This window comes from Epargyreus clarus, unplaced genomic scaffold, assembly GCF_041222505.1.
Source record: "Epargyreus clarus isolate Ecla_fem2 unplaced genomic scaffold, WU_Ecla_fem_2.2 ptg000033l, whole genome shotgun sequence".
Taxonomy (NCBI): domain Eukaryota; kingdom Metazoa; phylum Arthropoda; class Insecta; order Lepidoptera; family Hesperiidae; genus Epargyreus; species Epargyreus clarus.
The window spans coordinates 6502048-6529508 of NW_027332238.1; the positions used below are offsets into that span (position 1 = coordinate 6502048).

The 27461-nt window shown below is 42.1% G+C and overlaps 2 protein-coding genes across 3 annotated transcripts in view; one reads left to right on the forward strand and one right to left on the reverse strand.

The window, feature by feature from the left end:
- Positions 1-19957, reverse strand: part of LOC140755386 (BTB/POZ domain-containing protein 7) — a gene marked incomplete at its 3' end in the record, with an annotated part of 40786 nt that extends 20829 nt beyond the window's left edge. Inside the window, exons 1-11 of the mRNA XM_073090581.1 lie at positions 19675-19957; positions 15412-15522; positions 13948-14009; positions 8326-8432; positions 7806-7986; positions 6043-6156; positions 5257-5372; positions 4062-4124; positions 3247-3390; positions 2531-2657; positions 89-248 (exon numbers count right to left, since the gene is read on the reverse strand). Of these exons, the coding sequence (XP_072946682.1) occupies positions 89-248; positions 2531-2657; positions 3247-3390; positions 4062-4124; positions 5257-5372; positions 6043-6156; positions 7806-7986; positions 8326-8432; positions 13948-14009; positions 15412-15480 (1143 nt within the window). The remainder of the gene's footprint in view (positions 1-88; positions 249-2530; positions 2658-3246; positions 3391-4061; positions 4125-5256; positions 5373-6042; positions 6157-7805; positions 7987-8325; positions 8433-13947; positions 14010-15411; positions 15523-19674) is intronic.
- A 1975-nt stretch (positions 19958-21932) lies between these two features.
- On the forward strand, positions 21933-26589 carry LOC140755395 (E3 ubiquitin-protein ligase RFWD3). Of its 2 annotated transcripts, none has more exons than XM_073090591.1 (2): positions 21933-22143; positions 23943-26589. In XM_073090591.1, exon 2 carries the CDS (start codon positions 23954-23956, stop codon positions 25721-25723), a length of 1770 nt encoding a protein of 589 aa, XP_072946692.1. In that variant the 5' UTR covers positions 21933-22143; positions 23943-23953; the 3' UTR covers positions 25724-26589. The 2 variants fall into 2 exon arrangements, with proteins under 2 accessions (XP_072946692.1, XP_072946693.1); XM_073090592.1 differs by lacking the exon at positions 21933-22143 and adding an exon at positions 22232-22483.
- The last annotated feature ends 872 nt before the right edge of the window (positions 26590-27461 follow it).

Here is a 27461-nt window from a genome sequence, read left to right on the forward strand (position 1 = left end):
TTACTCTAACACCATATTTTGTTCACACTGTCTGTCTTTGTTACCCTTTCTCACTCCCCCCCCTTTCTCCCTCCCCCCTTCCCCTCACCTGGTCAGTGTACGCGGCGTGCAGCAGCGCCCGGGCGAACCTCCGCGGCAGCACCTTCTCGTCCACACACACCGTGCCGGCCGCCGCCCCCGCACCGCCCGCACCCCCCGCACCGCCCCCCGCACCGCCCCCGCCCGCGCTGCGACGGGACATCACGCTCCTGTGATATAAGTGATTATTATACATAGGAGCCTACTGTATAATATTGTTATTTTTTTATTTTTGAAACATTTTCAGTTGATTTTAAGAGAAATAAAAATATGAAATAAAATTGTCTAAAATCGTGTATTTTTTTTATTATATTACAAAATCATAATTAATTTAAAATATTTCGTTTTTTCTCATATTCTCTTATTTTGATATTAAAAAATATATTAGACATTTTTAGTTCAAATTTTTTAGTTCAAAACTTTTGTCATTAATGGTCAGAAAAGATAATATACCTAACCTGTTTGCAACAACTTCAGAGCAGATTAGCAGTTCGGCGCGATTTTATCATACTCGAATCCTCTTTAAGAGGATCACATTCGTGTTGCCGCCCGCCTGCCGCGTGGCGGTGGAGGGCGGCAACACGAATGTGATCCACACACACGCCGGGCACCAGTGGCCAGTACCCACCTGAAGAACCGCGAGCGCGCGCCCAGCAGCAGGCGGTGGCAGGGCAGCTCCAGCGCGGAGCGGAACCCGTACGCCGCGCCGCAGCCGCCCTCCACCGCCACGCGGCAGGCGGGCGGCAACACACACGCCGGGCACCAGTGGCCAGTACCCACCTGAAGAACCGCGAGCGCGCGCCCAGCAGCAGGCGGTGGCAGGGCAGCTCCAGCGCGGAGCGGAACCCGTACGCCGCGCCGCAGCCGCCCTCCACCGCCACGCGGCAGGCGGGCGGCAACACACACGCCGGGCACCAGTGGCCAGTACCCACCTGAAGAACCGCGAGCGCGCGCCCAGCAGCAGGCGGTGGCAGGGCAGCTCCAGCGCGGAGCGGAACCCGTACGCCGCGCCGCAGCCGCCCTCCACCGCCACGCGGCAGGCGGGCGGCAACACACACGCCGGGCACCAGTGGCCAGTACCCACCTGAAGAACCGCGAGCGCGCGCCCAGCAGCAGGCGGTGGCAGGGCAGCTCCAGCGCGGAGCGGAACCCGTACGCCGCGCCGCAGCCGCCCTCCACCGCCACGCGGCAGGCGGGCGGCAACACACACGCCGGGCACCAGTGGCCAGTACCCACCTGAAGAACCGCGAGCGCGCGCCCAGCAGCAGGCGGTGGCAGGGCAGCTCCAGCGCGGAGCGGAACCCGTACGCCGCGCCGCAGCCGCCCTCCACCGCCACGCGGCAGGCGGGCGGCAACACACACGCCGGGCACCAGTGGCCAGTACCCACCTGAAGAACCGCGAGCGCGCGCCCAGCAGCAGGCGGTGGCAGGGCAGCTCCAGCGCGGAGCGGAACCCGTACGCCGCGCCGCAGCCGCCCTCCACCGCCACGCGGCAGGCGGGCGGCAACACACACGCCGGGCACCAGTGGCCAGTACCCACCTGAAGAACCGCGAGCGCGCGCCCAGCAGCAGGCGGTGGCAGGGCAGCTCCAGCGCGGAGCGGAACCCGTACGCCGCGCCGCAGCCGCCCTCCACCGCCACGCGGCAGGCGGGCGGCAACACACACGCCGGGCACCAGTGGCCAGTACCCACCTGAAGAACCGCGAGCGCGCGCCCAGCAGCAGGCGGTGGCAGGGCAGCTCCAGCGCGGAGCGGAACCCGTACGCCGCGCCGCAGCCGCCCTCCACCGCCACGCGGCAGGCGGGCGGCAACACACACGCCGGGCACCAGTGGCCAGTACCCACCTGAAGAACCGCGAGCGCGCGCCCAGCAGCAGGCGGTGGCAGGGCAGCTCCAGCGCGGAGCGGAACCCGTACGCCGCGCCGCAGCCGCCCTCCACCGCCACGCGGCAGGCGGGCGGCAACACACACGCCGGGCACCAGTGGCCAGTACCCACCTGAAGAACCGCGAGCGCGCGCCCAGCAGCAGGCGGTGGCAGGGCAGCTCCAGCGCGGAGCGGAACCCGTACGCCGCGCCGCAGCCGCCCTCCACCGCCACGCGGCAGGCGGGCGGCAACACACACGCCGGGCACCAGTGGCCAGTACCCACCTGAAGAACCGCGAGCGCGCGCCCAGCAGCAGGCGGTGGCAGGGCAGCTCCAGCGCGGAGCGGAACCCGTACGCCGCGCCGCAGCCGCCCTCCACCGCCACGCGGCAGGCGGGCGGCAACACACACGCCGGGCACCAGTGGCCAGTACCCACCTGAAGAACCGCGAGCGCGCGCCCAGCAGCAGGCGGTGGCAGGGCAGCTCCAGCGCGGAGCGGAACCCGTACGCCGCGCCGCAGCCGCCCTCCACCGCCACGCGGCAGGCGGGCGGCAACACACACGCCGGGCACCAGTGGCCAGTACCCACCTGAAGAACCGCGAGCGCGCGCCCAGCAGCAGGCGGTGGCAGGGCAGCTCCAGCGCGGAGCGGAACCCGTACGCCGCGCCGCAGCCGCCCTCCACGCGCCACGACAGACGCGCGTCGCACAGCTCGCCTGCGAAAGATGGGGAGAAACACGGAACAGTCAAATTGTTTTTTATTTATACCTAAACGATGAGGCAAACAGGCTGCCTGATGGAAAGCAATCACCGTCGTCTATGGACATTTGCAACACCAGAGAAGTCGCCAATGCATCGTAATGTGTCAGAAGTAGTTAAAGTACGATAAAACTAAAAAACAACAACTTTAATGACAGTCGTAACTCCGCCGTAACTTTACGTCCGTTATTAATAATCGTTGTGATGTAATAACAACACAATGTATTTCGCAAGTAAAACATACTACATTAAATTAGGTTGTTTAATACGATTGCCAAGTCAATATATTTATTTAAAAAATAAAAGATTTTTTTAATATTGATATGGTCTCATAAGATGTTGTTACCTTAGCTAATTACGAAATAATTCAACACAGAAGGTCCCTTGAAAGGTACTGAATAAATTAACCGACTTGGTATTACATGAATCTCTCAACTTTTTACGGTAGAAGAACTAAGTTGTGAGATTTGGTTTTTTTTACAAGTTGTGTTTATGATGGCATTGACTTTTTTTCTATAATTCCCAACACATTAACCCACAACTCACCAGAATCGAGCAGATATCTCATGTCATGATGCAGCGAGTCCACTGTGAAGCCGAGCAGCGCGGCCAGCCGCCGCAGCGCCGCCGCGCCCCGCCCACACGCGCACGCCCCGCCCCCGGACACGCCCCCCGGGACCCCACGTGACGCTGCAAACACACACACAATGTACACCACGACGATCACATAACAGAAAGAGAGAGAGAGATATATAGGAGAAATAGAACACGAATATTAACGACAATTAATTACGCTTTCTACACTCACTAGAATTCCCTGTACCGTGGGTGCTATGCACACAAAGAAAAATCCACAAACACCCACCCCAGAAACAGAAATCTAAATTCATCATTTAAATATCTGTCTGGCCGGGGATCGAACCCGGGACCCTCTGTGCGTAAGACCGGTATTGAATTAATATCGATCGATATTGAATGTATGTCTTCAAGTATCATATAGTGGCGTAAAAATGAAAAATAAGGGTTAATATAGGTGTGACTACTTTTCGCAATCCATCAAGAGATGTCGCTAGTATCTTAATCACGCTATCGAAGTTTTCTCACTATGTTGATAGTGACAGTTGTGAGACAGTCGGTGCACGGCCGATGTCTGAGTATGATCACCTAGCCTAACGGGAGATCTCACGCCAACAAAGAGGAATAAAGAAAAATAGAGGAGAGTGGACAAATAAAAAACATTGTCGGGAAAAAGATATAGACATAATATAAAGGGAAAGAGATAAGGATAAAACATTATAGAGGGGTAACACGGGGGTGATTATAGACACAATAACAGGCCATAAAAAAGCTAATCTACTTACTCGCGGAGTTTTCTATACTGATGATATCCAACTCTGCCTCCGAACCCATACCTCTCTCCCATTCTGTGAATAGAAGTGGCATATTCTTTAAATTTAGACGACTAAAATTTATGTTACTAATGATGAACAGTTCCTTAAGGCCAACTAAGTGTAATAGGGAATGTATTTTGACAGAAAGGAAGGGTAAATAATTGGCCAAGTACGAGTCAAACTCGCATATGTTGGCTTCCATACCACCAAGTTCTTACAATATTTAGCCGTACGAAATAGACCGTGTCGATATAAATGTAGTAAGTAACGCCATCTATCGGAAGTTTTGTATACTAGCGATGTTACTGTTTGCGCTGATAACTTACTATATCTACGCAGATGGCGTTAGTGGGAACGGCTTTGGACCCCTTTTTATATTCAAGTTTTTTTTTTATTTTTAATAGGTATTTGTTGTTATAGCGGCTAACGTTATACAGAGTGGATACTATAATACGACATTAAATGTAACCACATGTACCTATCCATCTCCCAAGCTTCCCAACAAATTATCAATCAAATATCTTTAGTACTTTAGCACCAGGATTTTTTCAGGATTTTCAGGATTTATTTAGCATTTTTAATTTTTTTTTCACGCTTTGTTTAATTGCAGAAACATTGTAAATCGAGACGTAATAAAACTACAATGTTGCAAGTTCGTCAAATTAAGGAAATGCATATTGTACTTTATTCTTTAGACATAAGGATCACATTTTAAGTCATGACACTGCGCTGTTGCCGCTTTTATCAAAAGTGAGTGAACTGTTGTTTATAAATGGCGTTCCATTTTTTACCGCAATATTTATTTTTAAGTTTGTTTGTTTTTTTTTCAAATTCCATGTTAAGTGTTTTTTTAATTATTTACAATAATAAAGGAAGGAGTTAGACTTGTGTTTTCATTTATTGTTATATGAAAGTATTCACACAGTATATTAATTGTAAAATTTCAAGTGTCTATATAATATACATTACTGTTCAAGAGATAAAGCCCTGTGACAGACGGACTGATGGACAGACAGCGGAGCGGGTTCTGTATTTACCCTTTGGGTATGGTATCTTACGTGTGTGTGTGTGCATTTGTGTAGTAGTGTTTAGTGGGGTACGTGTGAATATTTTTGTGTGTAATGGTGTGTAGTGGCATAGTGGGGCAGTGTGGTGGTATACTGACTGGTGCACGCGGCGCAGAGCGCGGCGGAGGGCCCGGCGTACAGCGCCCACACGAGCGCCGCGGCCTCCTCGCGCGACAGCGCCCCACCCGCGCCCTCCAGCGGCACGCGCCGGGAACTGTAACGCGAATATCGAGATATGAACCTTCATATCAACCACTAGTATATTTTAATTTAATTCAATTGTTATTCCTGCACGTGGCGTCGTCTCAAACACATTGTTAAATATATCCTGGAATACTATATTTGATTGCCTTATTGTGTAACTAAATACATATACAAGGTGAATTTTTCAAACAGGCCAAATCCCTAACTATAAGGTCAAGCGAAAAATGCTGAAAGGAGTTACGAGGCCGATTTTGATAAAAACTAAAACTGCATCATTACTTTTTTAAAATACCGTTTTCCCCAACCGGGAATCGTACGAGTTCATTTCGAAAAAAATACACCTTTATATAATTACACTATCTGATAGTGTTGCTTATAAGGATACAATTCTGGGAAGTAATAATAAATAACAAATTAAAGAAAAAGCCAAGTCAATTGAAAAAAATGCATATTTTTTCATATTGACTTGGCAGTTAAGTTGACATATGTTACGATCATACTTTTATTTAAAAAAGTTTTGTTTCTGCAAAACCTGCTGTATTTACTAACTTGCAGTGTTAAAATGGCGTTTTAAAAAATTCCTCATTATTTTCCCCAAACGCCCCTCTGAAACTCCTAAAAAGACACTAAAACCCATACAAAGAACCTACAAAGAAAATGCAACAGTGCGCAGTACTCACTTGGCATGTCGCGCCAGCAGCTGCCGGAAGTACGTGCAGCGCGCGGACAGCAGCGCGCGGTGCGCCGCCACCGCCCAGCCGCCCGCCCCCACCAGCTCCACGTCGCACCACCATCTGACACACGCACACGCACGTTGTTCATACACACTCACAGATACACACACATATAGACACGCACGAACGCACGCACGCGCATATATTTATAGTAACAATAAAGTTGAAGCCTCCTTCTGCGATATAATCGCGAGAATTTATCGTCTTTATATGGTCATGACATATTTTGTTTTATTAAAATTACATGGACAATGGCACATACGTAATTGTCATTTATTTAAATTTTATACAGCAAGCAAATATCATTTGTGTTATTTTTCGTCCTCAAAAATATGCCGTCCTGAGGCTGGGGACCGGTAACCTGATCTAAGGCGCACGCTAAGGCGTGTCAGCTCACCTTTCAAATAAAGGCGTCTATCGTCGTCCCCTAACGTCAGTACCCACCTTTTCTGCTGTGCATCAGCTCAGTCTACGTTACCAGGTAGTCGTACACACTTGTTCAGGACACAGGATCGCCGCATTCACTACTTCAAGTACTCAATTATCAGCTCGGTCACGTCACCGGACGATTGGTATATTCCTTTCTTCATCCACACGTCTATACCCCCTGTCCCGCAACACACCAGCTCAACATCAGCCACTGTAGTCTCTGCATCAACAGGGGGCCATTACAGACCTGTCCTGCAGCGCTCCGCCCGCGTGACGTCACACACCTGTCCCGCAGCGCGGCGGCGAGGTCCGCGTGCAGCGCGGCGGCGGGCTCGCGCGCCAGCTCCGCCCGCGTGACGTCACACACCTGTCCCGCAGCGCGGCGGCGAGGTCCGCGTGCAGCGCGGCGGCGGGCTCGCGCGCCAGCTCCGCCCGCGTGACGTCACACACCTGTCCCGCAGCGCGGCGGCGAGGTCCGCGTGCAGCGCGGCGGCGGACTCGCGCGCCAGCTCCGCCCGCGTGACGTCACACACCTGTCCCGCAGCGCGGCGGCGAGGTCCGCGTGCAGCGCGGCGGCGGGCTCGCGCGCCAGCTCCGCCCGCGTGACGTCACACACCTGTCCCGCAGCGCGGCGGCGAGGTCCGCGTGCAGCGCGGCGGCGGGCTCGCGCGCCAGCTCCGCCCGCGTGACGTCACACACCTGTCCCGCAGCGCGGCGGCGAGGTCCGCGTGCAGCGCGGCGGCGGGCTCGCGCGCCAGCTCCGCCCGCGTGACGTCACACACCTGTCCCGCAGCGCGGCGGCGAGGTCCGCGTGCAGCGCGGCGGCGGGCTCGCGCGCCAGCTCCGCCCGCGTGACGTCACACACCTGTCCCGCAGCGCGGCGGCGAGGTCCGCGTGCAGCGCGGCGGCGGGCTCGCGCGCCAGCTCCGCCCGCGTGACGTCACACACCTGTCCCGCAGCGCGGCGGCGAGGTCCGCGTGCAGCGCGGCGGCGGGCTCGCGCGCCAGCTCCGCCCGCGTGACGTCACACACCTGTCCCGCAGCGCGGCGGCGAGGTCCGCGTGCAGCGCGGCGGCGGACTCGCGCGCCAGCTCCGCCCGCGTGACGTCACACACCTGTCCCGCAGCGCGGCGGCGAGGTCCGCGTGCAGCGCGGCGGCGGACTCGCGCGCCAGCTCCGCCCGCGTGACGTCACACACCTGTCCCGCAGCGCGGCGGCGAGGTCCGCGTGCAGCGCGGCGGCGGACTCGCGCGCCAGCTCCGCCCGCGTGACGTCACACACCTGTCCCGCAGCGCGGCGGCGAGGTCCGCGTGCAGCGCGGCGGCGGGCTCGCGCGCCAGCTCCGCCTGGGTGACGAGGTCCCGCAGCGCCGCGCCCGCCTCCAGCTGCTCGCACACCAGGAACACTTCCGCGAGGCTCCACGTGCCAACCACCGAGCGGATGAAGCGCGCGTGCTCGCAACCTAAACACAGAAACACCGCTTTATGAAAAAGAAAGCTTCCAAATTCGACCAGAGGAGCGCGATTGAAGCATAAAATTGCCTAAAACCCTGGCAATAGCTGGTTCCAACCCTCTAGCGATGGTGGACAGTCTAGGAAACCGGTAACGGTGACTAAAACCATGCCTCCTTTCCGACCACCAAAATCAGGTAAAGCTGGAGAAGCCGCTAGGGCTACCATTTTAATCACACATTTCGAAATAAAAAAAAATTACACTGCACCCCGTGCCCCGCCTTGTTAACACTTATTACATACATATGGAAATACTTGTGACAGTAATACCATAGCAGTACTACACTCACCGCGGTCGGGTCGCGAGTCGCGTGCGTCGCGCGGTCGCCGCGCGGCGGCCGCTATCCGCCGCCGCAGCGTGCCGAGACCGGCGCCGCCCGCTTTCTTCTTGCGCTCGCTGGAACATCGCACGTTTATGTACAACTACGTTACAGGTTGTAGAGACGTCTCGCTACTTGTCAAGAGATGGCGCCACGAGTAATCTGAATCGCGCTATGAGAGTTTTCTCAACGTCTCATATATACAGTGTGGATACTGTCATACGACAATAAATTTAACCACATGAACCTATCCGTCTCCAAATCCTCCAAACAAATTTTCAATCAAATATCTTTAAAATCAAAAACATGATAAATCGTGACGTAATAAAACTACCATGTTACAAATTCGTCAAATTAAGGAAATTCATATTATACCTTATTCCTAACACATAAGGACACACTCGCAGCAAAAGATTTTACGTCTTGACATTGCGCTGCTGCCGCTCTTAGTAAAGGTAAGTCAACTGTTTATAAATGATGTTCTATTTTGTAGTGATTTTTATTATTTTAACATGTTCCAAGGAAGAAGTAGGACGTGTGGTTTCATTTATTGTCGTATGAAAGTATCCACCCTGTATACAAGCTGGGAATTGAGACTGTCGGAGCACGGCCGCTGCCCGGGCGTGATCACCTAGTAAGATCTGACTTTCCCAAACAGGTGTTACCAGGCCTGTTATTGACAATGTAATGCCGCAGGCTTGCAAACCCCAAAAAAACGTTAAAAATACACACGTTTGGTTAGAAAGTGTTAAAATATTAAAATATATTATCTGTACAATTAAAATTTCGTGCCTTCCATCTAATGTCTTTTTCATGATCTGTGACACTTGTCTATTCTCTCTACTCTGCGGAACATTGTAAAGTGAATGTAAAGATTTTCAAAGCTATCCAATAAAATCCGATTAATCCACATATCAGTCATTTAATTGTATCAGGTTAAGGGCCCAGAATAGCCCGAGTGATCATAAAAGATTAGTAATCTGTAAAAGTGTGATTTCGGCAAGCCGGCAAATACTTAACCTAAAAGTATTCACGCGTACAAGATGTCTTCCAGCAATCCGTTAACATTAATAGAAAAACTAAGCGGCCGAGACAATTACTCAACGTGGAGATTTGCTGTGAAAACATATTTACAGCACGAGGAACTCTGGGATTGCGTTGAGAAAGGCTGTACTGACTCCAAACGCGATACCAAAGCGAAGTCAAAAATAATATTGTTGGTTGACTCCACTAATTACGTTCACATACAAGAGGCTGAAAGCGCGAAGGAAGTATGGGACAATCTTGCCAAAGCCTTCGATGACTCAGGGCTGACACGCCGTGTTGGATTGCTTCGGGAACTGTGCACAACCACACTGACAGGTTGCCAAAATGTAGAGGAGTACGTCAGTAAAATTATGACGACAGCACACAAACTGAGAAATATTGGGTTTAAAGTAGATGATGAGTGGTTAGGAACCTTATTGCTCTCCGGTCTACCCGAGTCATATCAACCCATGATAATTGCAATTGAAAGTTCAGGACTCAAAATAAGTTCAGATTCTGTTAAATCGAAAATTCTACAAGATGTTAAAATGAGTGAAAGTCAAACTTCAGCATTTGCAACTAAGACGAACTTCATAAGGAAAGGAAATAAAAAGTTTATTCCAAAAGGACCTCCTATTCCTGTAACAAGTATGGACATATCAGCACGGAATGTAAGTCCAAGAAGAAAAATAAAGCAGAAAGCTCAAGTTATGCTGCTGCATTCATTGCTTCTAATAACAGCAGTGATGCTTGGTATGTTGACTCCGGAGCCTCTGCACACATGACCAGACACTGTGACTTATTGTCACATCAGAAAGAATCAGTAATCAAAACGATCAAGGTTGCCAATGAAAAATGTTTACCAGTGAAATGTTCGGGGCAATTGAGTCTAGATGTTTGTGATGAAACAGGTCAGTGCAGCATAGTTTTACTTCAGAATGTGCTTTTTGTGCCAGAGCTGGCTACTAATTTATTATCTGTTAGCCAAATAATTAGAAATGATGGCCAAGTTAAATTCAATAGCAAAGGATGTGTTATTCTGAACAAATATAACACTATAGTGGGAACAGCAGATTTAGTGAACAATATGTATCGACTAAATATGTATAACGAACATGCTTACATATCTGATGTTGTAGAAAATGATGCATATTTATGGCACCAGCGAATGGGCCATCTGAATTTCAATGACTTAAATAAAATGATTGAAAATACTGAAGGTATGAAAGTACTAAAGAAACAGGATAACAATTTAACATGTATAACATGCCTAGAAGCAAAACAGGCACGATTGCCCTTCAAAAACAAAGGTACACGTGCCTCAAAACTCCTTGAACTAGTGCATTCCGATGTGTGTGGTCCAATGGAGACAGAATCTCTTGGCGGAGCAAAGTATTTCCTAACCTTTACCGATGATTTTTCAAAGAAGATATTTGTTTATTTCCTACGAAAGAAATCAGAAGTAATCGAGAAATTGAAAGAATTTAAAAGATATGTAGAAAATCAAACAGAATGTAAAATCAAGTGCCTTCGAACTGATAATGGCCTCGAGTTCATTAACAACAGTGTCTCTGAGCTACTAAAAAGTAATGGAATTGTACATCAAACCACAGTGCCTTATACACCGCAGCAAAATGGAGTTACTGAACTATTAAATAGAACTTTAATAGAAAAAGCCAAAAGTATGTTACTTAATGCCAAATTATCTAAACAGTATTGGGCAGAAGCCATTCAAACTGCTGCTTATCTATTAAACAGAATACCAACAAAATCATTGTCATATAAAACTCCTGAGGAGATGTGGTCTGGAACAAAACCAAGTGTTAGTCACCTGCGTGTGTTTGGTTGTGAAGCCATGGTGCACTTACCAAAAGAGAAAACAAAGAAATGGGATCCAAAAGCAAAGAAAGCCATATTCATTGGTTACTGTAGTGACACCAAAGGCTACAGGTTCATAATTCCTACCTCTGGATTAATTGTGAAAAGCAGAGATGCAGTTTTTCTAGAATCAACTGTTGTAAGAAACTATGTTCCGGTGGACTTAACTGAATCAAAGAAGGAGTCTGTAAATGAAGAATTATCGTGTGACAGTCAACAATTAAGTTCCACAAACTCCTCCAGTAGTTGTGAAGAGTATGAATCTTATGATTCATCACCAAACAGCAGCATCTATGTACCAGACAGAAAAATTGACAACCTACCAGTCTCTAATGTCACATTAAGGCCAAGAAACAAACAACTACAATCTAAAACTGAAGATTTTGAAACATATCTATACTACAATGAAGGAAGTCTAGATGTACCTCTGACCTACAAAGACGCAATGAAATCGGCCAATGCAGAGAAATGGAAAATGTCAATAGGTGAAGAACTACAATCACATAGTCAAAATAATACATGGACATTGGTCAAGGAACCATAAAATGCCAAAGTGATTGGATGCAAATGGGTATTCAAAGTGAAAGATGAACCAACAGGTCCAAGATACAAGTCCCGTCTGTGTGCTAAGGGATATGCACAAACCAAAGGAATCGACTATGATGAAACCTTCTCACCTACGGTCAGGTATGACTCTGTACGTTTACTTTTATCTATAGCTGCTGAACAAAACCTTGAAATAATTCAATTTGATGTAAAGACAGCTTTTCTCTATGGAGAATTGAAAGAACATATATTCATGGTTCCACCTGAGGGCTTAGAATGTCCACCTAATACTGTGTGTAAGCTTAATAAATCAATCTATGGTCTGAAACAAGCCCCCAGGTGCTGGAATGATACATTTAACACAGTGTTACAAAAGTTCGGGTTTGTCAAAAGCTTGGCTGATCAGTGTGTCTATGTTGGTCAAGTTAAAGGAATTAAATGTTATTTATGCCTTTATGTAGATGATGGCCTTCTAATGTCAAAAGAAAAGTTAGTCTTGAAAGAAGTAATTGATGAATTGAAAACAAGCTTTGACATAAAGACTTGTATTCCTTCTAATTTTGTGGGCATGCAAATATATAGAAATAAAAGACACATTTTTATTCATCAAAGTAAATACATTGAAAAATTATTAGAAAAGTTTAACATGAGCTGTGCTAATCCCAACAGTATTCCAGCAGATCCTCATGTGAAGCTCCAGAAAAGTGAGACGGTACCCGACAACAATCTACCATACAGAGAAGCAGTTGGATCACTTATACACCTAGCGACTGTGAGCAGACCTGACATTATGTATGCAGTTAGTCTGGTAAGTCAGTTCTTGCACAATTATAATGAGTCTCACTGGAGTGCTGTAAAGAAAATATTGAAGTAATTACGAGGGACCATTGACCTAGGTTTAAGTTATCAGTGTAAGCCACTGTCTTCAGATCTAGTTGGCTATTGTGATGCGGATTATGCCAATGATATAACAACAAGGCGATCTATGACAGGATATGTCTTTATAAAAAATGGAGCTGCAATAACTTGGTCCAGTCAACGCCAGCAAACTATAGCCTTATCAACCACTGAGGCTGAATTTATGGCTGCCTGTGCAGCCACCAAAGAAACAATGTGGTTGAAATACTTATTAAGTGATTTAGGAGAGTATAAACAAAACTCTGTGTGCCTACATATTGACAATCTAAGTGCTATAAATGTAATTAAAAACAGTGAATTTCACAAAAGATGCAAGCATATAGACATTAAGTATAACTTTGTGAAAGAAAAGTATAATGAAAAAATTATTTCTTTAAAGTATGTAAGCACAGATCATCAGTTTGCTGATATTTTTACAAAAGCATTACCTCGAGATAGATTTAAGTTGTTAAGAGGTAACATTGGTATGTTAAATATAGAAACTTAATATATATATATTTTTTAATTAATTTTGTGTTTGAAGGAAGGCTCTCATTTGAAGGAAGTGTTAAAATATTAAAATATATTATCTGTACAATTAAAATTTCGTGCCTTCCATCTAATGTCTTTTTCATGATCTGTGACACTTGTCTATTCTCTCTACTCTGCGGAACATTGTAAAGTGAATGTAAAGATTTTCAAAGCTATCCAATAAAATCCGATTAATCCACATATCAGTCATTTAATTGTATCAGAAAGTTTGACTTGGCTTGTGAAGGTATGCAAGATTGTAGCCGATCCAATACAGTGTGAGTTTTTCAGGCAAATCACAGGGAATTTGCCGCGCTTGCGACGGGTCCACACGTTTGTGCGTTTGCAAGGTTTGGAGTTTGCGGCGAGTGGCAAGCGGGTAGGTGCAACATTTACAATTTTATTGAAATTAAGGAGGGTAGGACGACAGCTGCTATTTGTAATCAAATGTCTGACTCCCTTCGTTGACTCTAGTTAACAGCATCGTATTCTGCATACATCGTAAGATCTCATTAAACATTCATTTTATTATTTTACTAGCTTTAAAGCGCGACTCTGCTCGCAGTCAGAGGTGGAAAACAATAATAGTTTCTATATATCCCTCGGGATCAGTACCGTTTTCGGAATAAAAGGTACCCTATGTCCTTTTCGAGACCCCTGACAATGTGTGTGACAATTAATTTTAATGTTTTATTAGTTATTTGTGTAACGTACCGTATGACGTCGGCCATGGTGGGCGGCGCGGCCGGCATGCCGCCATCGCACGCATCGCCCTCCTGTGGACACAGCACAATACACGTACACTACGTACACATTCGCATGACATGCATGATATTTTGTGTTTTTTGAAGTGAAAACTTTTTTAGCAGCGTCGTGCACTATGTGATGGGTAAAAATGTTAAACTAGCGTCAGGACACGTGACCTGATCGAAAATTCGTAAGACGATTTTTAAAACACATGAATATTGAATTACACCACATAAATTATAGTACTTTTATACTAATAAAGCAATTCGTGCGAAATTATTCCCTAACAATTCAGTTAATATTCACGTTTTCACTTCTGCATGCACTCCCGGAGATTTTTATTATGTTCCGTGATTGGTGTGGTATGGGAGACACACTATTCTAAGGTATATCAGCTTTTAACCTCAGGTAGGAATCTAATTTTATCTGGGGGTTGATTACAGATGTCCATGGGCGGCAGTAACCACATGCTATCAGATGGACTATATGCTTCTTTGGAAAACCTGGAAGGCTAAGGTGACCTCATATAATTATGTAGTAAATGTAACTGGGTGGTTGTAAAGTATCTGATGGTGTATTGTGGCGATTGTAAGTGGTGTTGATGTTGAATGGTAGTGGTGGTGGCAGTCAACGGTGATGACGATCGAAGTTGGAAGTAACTAGTGATGGTTATGAGTGGTCATGGTGGTTATTGGTTGTGATGGTGAGTGGTGTGTTAGAGTGTGGTGCTGTTACAGGTGAGAAGTGGTAATGAAAGTGATAGAGATTGTGAGCTAACAATGGTTAGCTCACAATCAATCAATTGGTGGTGATGATAACGATCGGTGGTGGTGATAGTCGATGGTGGTGTTGGTAAGCAGAGAAGATGGGTGATGGTCGATGGTAGTGACTAGTGATGGTGAGTGGTTTTGTGGTCTGTAGTGCTGTGATGGTTATGGTCAGTGATATTGATGGTAAATGATGGTGAGCGGTGTATGGTACTGTGTACGTGGTGGTAATGTGTGAGGTGTGGTTTTGTATGAGTGATGGTAGTGTGAGTGATTGTAGTGTGAGTGGTGGTAGTGTATAAGTGGTAGTAGTGTATGAGTGATGGTAATATGAGTGGTGGCGGTGGATGAGTGATGGCACCATGTGAGTGGTGGTAGTGTGTCAGTGGTGGTAGTGTGTGAGTTGTGGCAGTGTATGAGTGGTGGTAGTGTATGGATGGTGGTAGTGTGTGAGTGGTGGTAGTGTATGAGTGGTGGCAGTGTGTGAGTGATGATAATGTGAGTGGTGGCAGTGTGTGAGTGATGATAATGTGAGTGGTAGTAGTGTGTGAGTGGTGGTAGTGTGTGAGTGATGTTAGTGTGAGTGGTGGTAGTGTGTGTGACGGTAGTGTAGTGGTAGTAGTGTGTGAGTGGTGGTAGTGTATGAGTGGTGGTGGTGTGTGACCTGCGGGTGCGAGAGCGCCGCGCCCATGTCGTGTCGGCGCGCGCGCAGGCAGCACAGCAGCCGGCTCATGCCCCGCCCGGCATCACCGCGACGGCGGACACCCACCCGCCTCTGAAACACATAACACAAACACGTTACTATCCTACTAATCGTAGCTTGATTAAGGTCGCAAAGCAGTGACGACATGACGACACGACTAAAGGGTGGCAGCAGAGCCTCTGGGGGCTACTACCATCAATTAAAACAATATTATTTTAATCATACATAAAAATTTGCACCACAACCTTTTTAAAGTCAGATTGTTTTTATAATATTACAATATTAACAAGTTTTGTATTATGGCGGTTGAAATTATTTTCATTATTTTGCAGGAAATTTAACTTTTTTAAGAAAAATATGACAATTTCAGTTGGTTTTATACAATGTATAAAAGTTTAAGTTTGTTCAACTACATATGACGGAAAGAATAGACAAATTACTCATTGTTTTATATCACTCGGCAGGAATAAAACAAAACTGTTTTAAGGAGATAGTGATATAAAACAAAATAATGTTGATGCAATATTGAAATAAAACTTTTACCTTAAACTAAAAACATAAAATTAAAAATTGGCTAATCAAACTTGCAATTTCTTCTTGAAATTTTCATCTTATTATTGTTTTAATATTTTGTTATTATGGCAACTATAGCAAAGTATATGTATTGTGAAAATTTTAATAGACTTATTACAGTATAAAAATACCACTTTCTGTTATGGGGAACCCCTTTTACTTTCAGTATACAGATTTAATTTGTCACATGACATTACTTCCCAGAATTTGATCCTTATAAGCGACATTATCAGATAGTGGAGTAATATAGTGTATTTTTTTCAAAATGAACTCATTCGATTCCCGGCTAAGGAAAAAGATATTTAAAAAAAGTAATGATGTAGTTGTAGTTTTTATCAAAATGGGCCTCGTAACTCCTTTCAGCATTTTTCACTAATCCTTATAGTTTCGGCTTTTGCCCTGGCTTTGGCCCTGAATATTTGAAATATACTATACAGGATATTAATATAGTTTACATAGCTATGCATATGCTGTAAAAATTTCAATATCTATTAGTTACTGTTCAAGAGATAGAGCCCTGTGATAGAGAGACAGACAGTGGAGTCTTAGTGACAGGGTTCTCTTTTACCCTTTGGATACAGAACCATAAAAATTAACATAACAGTATAACAATTGATGATTGATGATTTAGTAGCATACATATATAGTTAGAGTATAGAGTATAGGATAGTTTTTTTTCAAAAAACTTAATTATTTATCAAAATGTCAATATTATCATACTCCACATAATAGCACCACCAAGGCCTAAAAGTGCGACAAACAAATCTGGCTGTGTTTGTCTGACACAGTTGAGGCGGATTAAGGTTGTTTGATATGAAACTTTTATCATATGAGCCTGACATACATTGTTTTTTAATGTTCCACAACTAAATACCTAAAAAGCTCTAACCTTTTTTTAATAATATGGCAGTAGCAGACAAGCATGCAGTACACCTGATGGTAAGCTACTGTAGTATGGACATCTGTAATCAATCCTAGATAGGTTTAAATATTCGTACCTGAGGTCAGCCATAGGTACGCTACCCCTGAGGGCTAAGCTGGAACTCCTCAGAAACCAAGACTCAGCAGGGCTTAACACTGCTGTTAGGTGTAACGGTAATGCCGCTAGAGTTAAATCACAGAGAGTTCTAGCACCGTAAAAATATATATAGCACAAATATTAGTAAAAAATTTGGTATCATCAAGAGGAGCTAAACGAGAGGTAATGATGAAGCTAAGAGGTGAATGGTCAAACTCTTCAGTGGGTTCAATGGACATAAGAAGGACTAATTTATTTTAAAAAATAATATTACTTAAAATAAATATAATGTAACAACACACAGATTTATTTATAATTTTTTACATATTCTCATAACTTGTATTCAGCAATTCCTATTAAAAATTCCTTAAGCTTAGCATAAAAATCCTTACATTTTATCAAACCTATGAAGAGAATAATCATATCTTCACAATGAAACCAGAAAAAAATTTAAGAAAGGATTTATTTTAATATTTAAAAAATTATGAATATGTGTATGCAATTGCACTGTCTAATTTCAATTTTTGGTGAGAAAAACATCGATGAATGTGTTTTAAACTTCACTACCATTTCCACAAAAAATCCCAGATACTTCATTAATAAATCTTTGAGAGCTACAAATCTACTATTCTTCTCTATCATTCTTTCTTAATTACCCCTTTTTTTACCCCTAACATTACATAAAACAGTTTGAGAAGCACAGGTTTATATGTTTATATGAAATATAGTGCATATCTAATTTCATTCTTATTGTGTGTAACTTTTATTTTTTTATTCTTCAATGTTATTTATCAGTGTAAAAACATTATTTAATTGAAATAAATAAATAATTTAAATTACTTATTCTAACAAGCTTTGAAGCTTTTAATCTATAAGCTAAAAGTTTAATAACATCTTCATTATCTTTCTTTTCTTATATATATTGCAGATGACAGTTTGAGATCCACATGTCTATAGTTTTATTATTATTACTTGATGTTAAATAACATTTTATATAATTTATGAAATGGAACTATCTATTATTTTATAGACACACATAAATAACATTTCCACAATATTTCCTCTTCCACTAAATTTGAGAATCACATCCATATAATATTTTAGTTATTTTCACTGGATTCTACTACCTTACTGGAACCACTTTAAAAGTAAGTTTTGTAAAACCTGGAATCATCTATTAATTTATACATAAATAACATTCTAACATTTATTACCTTTCCTTTTCCAGCATATTCAGAGAATGTATTATTTTTAATAGATTTTAAACTACCTTTCTTAGCAGTGATCAAAACTGACACACATAAGTAACAATATCTTTATTTTTCTATTAAGTTTAAGAACCACATCCCTGTAGCATTTTATTACATTTACTGCATCTCAAACTGCTTTTTCCCACAATCAATATGCTTGGAACTATTAATCTTTAGTATTCCTGTAAGTTTTTAGAACAAAATCTATATAGGATTTAATTATTATTTATAAGATTTTTAACTACTTTTCCTAACACTAATAAAACCTAGAGTTATTAGTCCATAAACATGCATAAGTAATATTCCTATAATCTTCATTTTTCCAGTAACTTTGAGAACCACATCTCATTAATATTACTTTTCTTAACATCAAAACTAGACCTAACTAGTTAGTCCAAAACACACATATTAATAACTATTACCTTTCTTTTTCTATTAAGTTTGAGAACCTATAGCATTTTCTTATATTCACTGCATCTCAAACTGCTGTTTCACACATTAAACAAACACATAAAAATATATTTGTTATCTTTATTTTCCTGTAAATTTAAGAACAACATCTGTGTAAGATTTAATTATTATTTAATAGATTTTAAATTACTTTTCCTAACACTTATCAATCAACACACTATCAATTCACACACACACACATAAGTATTATTTATGTTATCTTTTTCCAGTAACATAATAGATGACAGTTTGAGAACCACATATCTTCACAATATGATACCACTTGCTCCACTTGTGACTTCTATGCAACACTTATCAAACCAGTATGAGGGAGTTACATACTTGATTTTGTAATATACATATTTGTGTACTATTATTGCAATATTTGTGCTTATTTGACAAACATATTTTGACACACATATTCAAATACTAGACATACTTGAGAAACACTTGCACTTCTATGAATTTTGTTTTTTATTTAGTTTCTTAAAACATAGTAAAGACTTTAGGGGTAGAAATGATAATAATTGTTATTTGTTTTTCTTTTTGTTTAAAGGCTGAATGGCACGAAAACCTGCACTAACTTGCGTTTCTAAAAAAAAGCTAACCTGTCAGTGAAATTCCGAAATTCTTGGGGCACATATTGTATGTAGGTTGTCCCATTTACTAGTATCGAAAGTGAGTTTGGGGGCCCGGGGGTCGTGGGGGGTCGTGACGTAGGTGCGCGCGCAGCTGACCCCACCACCGGCCCAGCCTGACCCAGATACCGCTCGTTGCAACACAACTAAATGTCAACAGGCTCTAACCAAGCTATTGACTAAGTGGCCCACAAATCTACACCAAATAAAACGTTACATATACGTCTAAAAAGTCAGAATACCCAAGAAATGTAGGTGTTTATGTACTCCGTTCGGGAGGATTGGTGCTACTTACCAACGATCCGGGTCATCACAGCTGCGCCAGTCAAATCCACTGCTAAAACATCACATACGATGACAGACACAGATTGCACTGCACCGCCATTAAAACATTTATCGCGTAAACCGAACGCGAAACGCACTGGACACGGCCCAAAACACGCACTACACACTCCACACGCACGATACGCACATCTAAAATTAACTTTTAACTCGAATAAATCACGAAAAAGCTCGTCGTAATGATAAAGATGCGAAAGAGCGACCCGTTACGCCTATAGTTCGTCGCTCCTTTGACACTGCTGTCAACCGAACAAACTGATAAATAAATATCAAGTGTACCAAATGACTGACACAAATGCGTTCGGATACGTTGACTTGGCTTTCATTGCGTTAAAGGCGACGCAGTTACGGGAGATATTAATAGAATTTTGTGTTAGTGTGCCTGTACATTAAGCTTGTGTAAATATTGAATTTGATATGAAACTATACATTGAAATTCCTTAATTTTTTGTGGTTAAAGATCATTTATTCTCAAAAGAATTGGTTACAATTCACTTAAATGAGAACTTAAGATTAAATACATTCATAAGTAATGAGCATGAGGGTAGACTGCAAAAATTATGTGGATTTTACTTGTAAACAACACTGCGACGGCGGTATAGACGGAATCTGTTAACAAAAGGTAACGTAGCGATAGTGCCGGCTGGATGCGACTTCATGTTAAAGTTAGAAAGGTGAGCGTAGTCGTTTATTTTTGTTTGTTTTATTTTAATTTAATGTTAATTTTAATGCATTTTAATTTGTTATTTGTACAGAAGTGTTATTAAATGTTATGTTATGTTTATTTTAATGTATCATTATTATTATTTTATTTAAATTATTTCAGGTAAGTTAGGTTAGTGTTCAGGTAAGAGGTAAGTGTATTTTTTTTTATTTTTTTTTATTTAGTTTATTGACGGTGGATGTTCGTTGACACTTCTACATAATATTGTATATAGTTTTATTACATTTATGTGTTCTTTTATATATTATTTTATGTATTCGTTTTTATTTTTATTATGTTATTGATTGTTTTTAGCTTTTTTAAAATAGTATGTGTTTGATTTAATCCTATGTTATGTTCATTTTATTGTTTTTAATAAGATATGTTGCTTGAGTAATTTTTTAAAAATGTTTATTGATTTGGCTTCTTTGATGTTCTTTGGGAGATTATTGTATAATTGTGCGGATTCGTATACTAGACTTTTTTTACCGTAGCTAGTTCTTGGTGGTCGTAACAACAAATTATTTGCGCTTCTTAGTTTAATTTTTTGATGACTAGATTTTGTTTTAAATTCAATTTGGGTGAATATATATTTTTTTTAATATTTTATGAATTAAAATGCATGTGTAATATCTATATGATTGTGTTACGTTCATTATTTTGGTTTCTCTGTATATTTTTTCTGAAGGTGTTAAAAAATTGTAGTTGAATAGTACTTTAATCAATTTATTCTGGGTAATTTGAATTGAGTCAAGATGGACTTTAGCAGCTGACCCCCAAACTTCAATAAGATAATCCATGTGTATAATTTTTTATACATAAAAATAGTATTTTTTTCTTGTACATCATATTTTTTACACGAAACTAAATATTAATTTATCTATTAATTGGAAAAAATTGAAACAGCATGAAATAAATGTGACTTGGTACTATATTCTTTGCTTGGTACTACGGTATATTTAAATTATTTTCACGTAAAGCTTTTAAAGATATACTTCTTTTAGCGTGTTCGAAAAAATATAACAGTGTATTTTTTAGGGAACGAAAGTTACACGTGCCAATATACATATCACATAATTCATTCCTGTTAATTATAATTTAAGTTTTGCCAATGAACCATCGAGCTGAGGTATGAAAATGAACTAAGAATGTAATGGTAGTTATTTTGAAATGGCAGATGAACAATTTTATTCTATTGGTTAATTTTACATTTTCAATACCCATCACAATGTAATTTTATTTATTTTTTACTGAGTGTATAACATTTTTTTTTCACAAAAGAGGAGTTAAAACTAACTTTGTTACCAACTTAGATATAGTTAAAATGAATAAATTTCTTGTACAAAATATGAATGAATAATACTTAGACTAAACAACTCATTACAGATTGTTTTATTTAAATACATTAAAAGGATAAAATAATTTTAAGATAATAATAAAATCTGTACAGGTACAGCATATTCGAACACAATCGATAGTTTTATATTGTCAAAAAGTTTGACAGTTGAAATGTAAAAATAAAAAATAATAAATTCGGCCATGTCGGTTTGTGTTAATCTATGACTATTTTATAAACAAAAAAGTAACAGCAATTTAGAAGTTGAGATTGAAGCTTTATACTTGTTTAGAATTTTGTTTTTCTTATGATATTTGACGAAAGTAATTTACATGTTTACTTTGAAGATGAATTGTAAGGTTTTGAAAGTGTATTAAAAAGGGGTATGTAAATAATTATTATTAAACTTCTTACGTCTAGTTTTCACCTTTGAATTTGCTTATTTCATGTCCATCTGGAAGACTATAGCATTTTACTTAGTGTATTAGTGAGTTCTCGCCATTTTTAGTGCCTTTAATGTATAAACAAATGTAGATGTCACTTTATTTTAGTTAAAGATTTGATAAATGAAAATTACTGTTTTTCATCTCATTAAGTACTCATATAGGATGTTTGTCTAATTAAATGGATAAAAAAATACGTAAATAACTAGTTAAAACTTGTTAAAAGTCGCGAATCGACAATATTCCCGCGTATGTAACCAGCTGCTAGTAACAACAAAAGGTTAGTTTCTAAGAAACGTTGTTAGTTTGATGTTTATTTTAACATAGGGTTGATAAGTACATCGTAGTACCGCGAATAATATGGTCACTGCAATTAAAATCTTACTGATAAGACTATACACTTTAAACTTAGAAAATTATAAATATTGATATTTGATTTTCTTGTGATTTTGCTATGCTGCATAATTTAAAGGTGGTAGAACCCTCTGGGGTTCGACTTCGGCGGCAACATCGCCATATCTATTTCTGTCTAATAACAGCAGTGTGAAGCGCTGCTGTGTTCTGGTTTGGAGGATGTGGTAAGGGAGACATATTTTTTTGAGGTGTTTCGGCTTAGTCCTCAGGGGTACATTGATGGCTGACCTCATGTAGGATGTTGGGATTGATGTCAGATGTCCATGGGCAGCAGTAGCCACTTATCATGTGGACTCCATGCTCATTTGCTACAATATAATGAAATAATTATAGTTAAAAAACTAAAATCCACACTGAAAGTGTGCAGGCTAAATAGTTAATCCTGATGATCTTGATGAATGTGACAATATTATTAAGATTGTGTATAATTGGTTTTTGGTAAGTGTTCAAAATTTTAAATTAATTGGACCGTTCAAAGTGGGTAAAAATCGAGTTCAAAGATTCCGTTACATACATACATACAGGTCAAGCTAATAAATGCGTCATAAAAATATTTAACAAATATACAAGAGTAGGCACAAAATTCTGATATTCAGAGGTCCACTCGCAAATAATGAAGAATAAAACTGTTACACTAATGTTTGGTAGCAACTGCTTCTCCTTTTGGTATTAGACAAGTTGCCAATGTGTTTTTGGCAAGTCATTTAAACAGATACAGTAAAGGTCAATATAGAACACATGTAACAAATGAATTGTAACATCTGTAACACTTTTGAAATAAACTTTGAAAGATAGAATCAGTATGGATGGAACATCTCCTCACCTATTTCTTCTTTTGGTTTTTACCATGCTTTTTTTAGCTTGACCAGTTTGTATGTATGTAATGGAATCTTTGAACTTGATTTTTACCAACTTTGAACGGTCCAACGAATTTAAAATTTTGAACACTTACCAAAAACCAATTATACACAATCTTAATAATTCTGTACCATTATCCTAATCAGAGTTAACAAATTTTACTAGGCAATTTTTGTTTGCGTTATTTTAGTTTTTAAACTATAATTTATTATATATGGAAGGAGCAAACCAGATAAGATAAGTCCTACCTGAAGTCGGCCACAATGCTGCTACCCCTAAAGACTAGTTTTGAATGCCTTGTATAAATATGTCTCCCTTACCACTACTAGCTACCATTAGGCAGTAATAGGTATGGCTGTGTTGCTGCCGGAGTTGAAACATAGCAGGTACTACCACCTTTAACAACACCCTCTCATTATTAACATACAGTAGATATTTTCATGAAATTAATTTCTCTACATTTTCAGGAAACAGCATTATGGACGACCAGACATCAACAGAATCATCGACCGGGTCAGAAGACAGTGAAAGTCAGACCACATCCGAGGACACGTCATCATCATCAGATATCTACGACCTAGGCTGGAGCCGCGACACCGACACGCCAGACGTCGTCGAGAACACGGACAGACCGCACAGGTTTATTATAGATACCGAGGAGTCTTTCGACCCTTGGTCCCAAGTTGTGCCCATTTCACCTTCGCCGCCAGACACTCGCCCCGTCACGACGGGGCCACGTATTCGCTTGCTACCAAACCTCTACGATCCCCCTAGCAATGACGTGGATGTAATGCCTAGTGACTCGAACACGAATCAGGAATCGGAACATAATTCAGAGGTCAGCGAACCGCCGGCTAAGGTCAGGAAAATGAGCTCTCCACCTCTGAACTCCGATGACGGCGACGGCGAGACCTGCCCCATATGTTTGGACTCGTGGGGCAACTCCGGCGACCACAGGCTCGTTGCACTCAAGTGTGGACATCTGTTCGGCTTCAAGTGCGTCGAGAGGTGGATCAGAGGCAAGAACAGCAAAGAGCGTTGCTGCCCTACGTGTAAGGCGAAGGCCTCTCTAAAGGACATTAGGTGTATTTACGCCAAACGTCTAGTCGCGGTAGACATGACGGAACTCACAGCACTTCAAAAGCAAGTGGAAACTGTGGAGATGGAGAAGAATCAAATTCAAATGGAGCTCCAAGCGACGAAGCTTGAGCACCGCTCGCTCGGGATACAACTGGAGTTGCTACAGAAAAGCATTCGGAAGAACCAAATGAAGCCACAGCAAGTCAACGACTGGAGGTTTGCTCTAGAGAAGAATCTGGAGGTTTGGAGGGACGGTGGCTGCAGGGTCTTAGCTTTCAATTGCAGGACTTACGAGTTCTACGTCTCACAGAAGACGAACAACCTCTTCCCTGGTTACGGCGTGAGGTCGGTTAACAGCATCGACTATAAGCTAGGCTCGTTCATCCATTTACACCCGAAAGCGATAAGAGATATTGCGTACTCGCAGCCGATGGATCTACTCCTAAGTGCTGGTCTGGATGGAACAGCGAGGATAGTAGAGCGCGGTATACCAGCGGCGGTAGTGCAGTGCGGGATGCCGCTGTGGTCCTGCACGTGGGACCGCGTCCGCACTAACCAGTTCTACGTGGGCGGAGTGGGTGGTGTCGTCAGGCAGTACGACGTCAGGAACACGGGGACGGCTATGGAGACGTTTAACTCCCCCGGGGACATGTCGCCTTGCGTGTCGCTGTGTTCCACCGAGTTTGGGCTGCTATCCTGCCAGCTCAACTCGTGTTGGTTGTGGCGGCCGGCGTACTCTGATCCCCAACCCTTTCCCGTGAAAGGGCCGTTTACATCCCTAAGTTACGATGTGGAAACGCAGCGCGCGGTCGTGTCGTGCCGGCCGCGTCCCGGCGAGCGTGCGAGGCTCGCCGTGTACAAGATGCACAGAGGTGATAGTTGCGACGTGGTGTACGACTTGGTGCAAAGCATGCCGGGGTCCACACGCTCCACGCTAATGTCGAGGGCAGCGTTTGTTAAGTGCCCGGACGCGGCCTGGGTGGCTTCGTACTCTGAAAGCGATTCCCTTCTTTTTCTCTATCCATTAGAGGGAGGGAGAAAGATGACGTTGCCAGCCGCGGAGGCAACCTTAGACGTGTGTGCGGCTCAAATGAACGGTGATACGGTGATCGCAGCGCTCTCTGAGACACGGTTACGTTTGTACAGATCGATCGCGACTAAATATTAATGGCTGCGTACGTGTAGTAATATACAGACATTGAACGTGTTGTGGCAGACAAAATCATATGTTTTTGTACAATATTTTGACAAGCGAAGCCTGTGTCTGCACGGTCGTTACACTGTAGATATGAATACGTTACACACATTGTATAAAGTGGTATTATTTTGTCTGTCTACGTGAAATGTCTAGATTTATTGCAACTTAAAGGTTCGTTCATATAGTCTTCAGGCATAGAGCGTGTCAGACACAACCCATGACAGACAAAAAATTCTTCTATACGATGTATATTAATACCTACAGTAACACAAACGGGCAAATACAGACTGTGTTTGTCACAGACAAAATATTGTATACAAAAATATGATTTTGTCTGTTACGACACGTGTCTGACATGTTCGATGACTGTGGCTATAAACGGAGCCTATGACTGCATTTGTAAAAATTATGCTTACGTCGGGTCCGCACGCTTGGCGATGGCAACTAACTTCAAAGCTCTGAGAAATTAGGCAAATCCTGACAAATCAAGTCAAACTCTATCCACACGTTTGTATTTGTGACAGCTTGGCAAGCGTGCGGACGCGATATTACGATTAGGGTGTATATATCTGGTATCTAGTATCTGGTATCTTAATATTAATATTTCGAATAGCAGCAGATAATTGTTCAGTGTAATTTATTTCCAATTGTTTAATTGATGTTTTGTTGAATATTCTTGTATAGTGATCGACCGAAAGTGATTTTTCGGCTCAAATCGGAAACAAACCTAAGGGTTTACGTGCTAGTTTTGGCCGAAAGGGAATCATTTTCAGAAATTATCACGATTTCATTAAATTTCAAGATTTACACACTCATAGCATTTGGACTAGTTACCTCTATTTATGGTTTATTCCGGAAATCCCCACCGAGAAATCCCCACCAGTGGGGATTGTTATTTTTTTTTCCAAAAATCCCCACTAATAAAACTAACTCAGCTTAGTGGGGATTTTTGGAAAAAGAACTAACAATCCCCACCAGGATTTATAGTTTCAAAATTAATAAAAAAATCGTTAATCGTTTAATTAGATATTTAAGTAATCATGTCAATATTATAATCATCTTTTATTATAAATTGTTTACATTGAAACGATAATGCAGCTATATCGAAAGCTCTTCAAAAAAGGTGCAAAAAGAGCTCTCCTTCATAGCCGGCGATGCATTGGCGACTCCTCTGGTGTTGCAAATGTCCATAGGCGACGTTAACTACTTTCCATCAGGTGGCACGTCTGCTTTATGACGACCTGGCGAGGTCCAAATATAAAAAAAAAATTACACCAATTAAATGGATAAAAAATATTTCAACATTTTACATCGTCGTCAATTTATCTCATTTTTTCCAAAAAATGTGGCACTGTAATGTTGCCATGGATTAACTCCTGTTGAGCATTTAATATAAATTGGTCATTTTCTTTGCTTCTTGGTGATCGCGGGTTCCGACGGCGACTCTCGTTAGCACTTCTTTCAAAGAACAAAGCGTCTTCATATAAATAATGTAGTAGTTTCAGTAAACTTGGATTTTTCTTCGATATAGCTGCATTAAGCTTTTTATGCCAACCTTCTAAAAAGTTTGTGGTTCTATGTCTCTCTCCGTAAACACATACTACTTTAATGAAATCGTCTTTTATCCATTGGCTCAACATATACCGGCGAAAACGTTCACTGTTTTGATTGTCTGGGCTTTGACTGGCAACATAGAACCAGCCTTCCA

Bases quoted from the DNA above. Each gene is read 5' to 3' on its own strand.
- LOC140755395 (XM_073090591.1), top strand. From the start codon at position 23,954: ATGGACGACCAGACATCAACAGAATCATCGACCGGGTCAGAAGACAGT.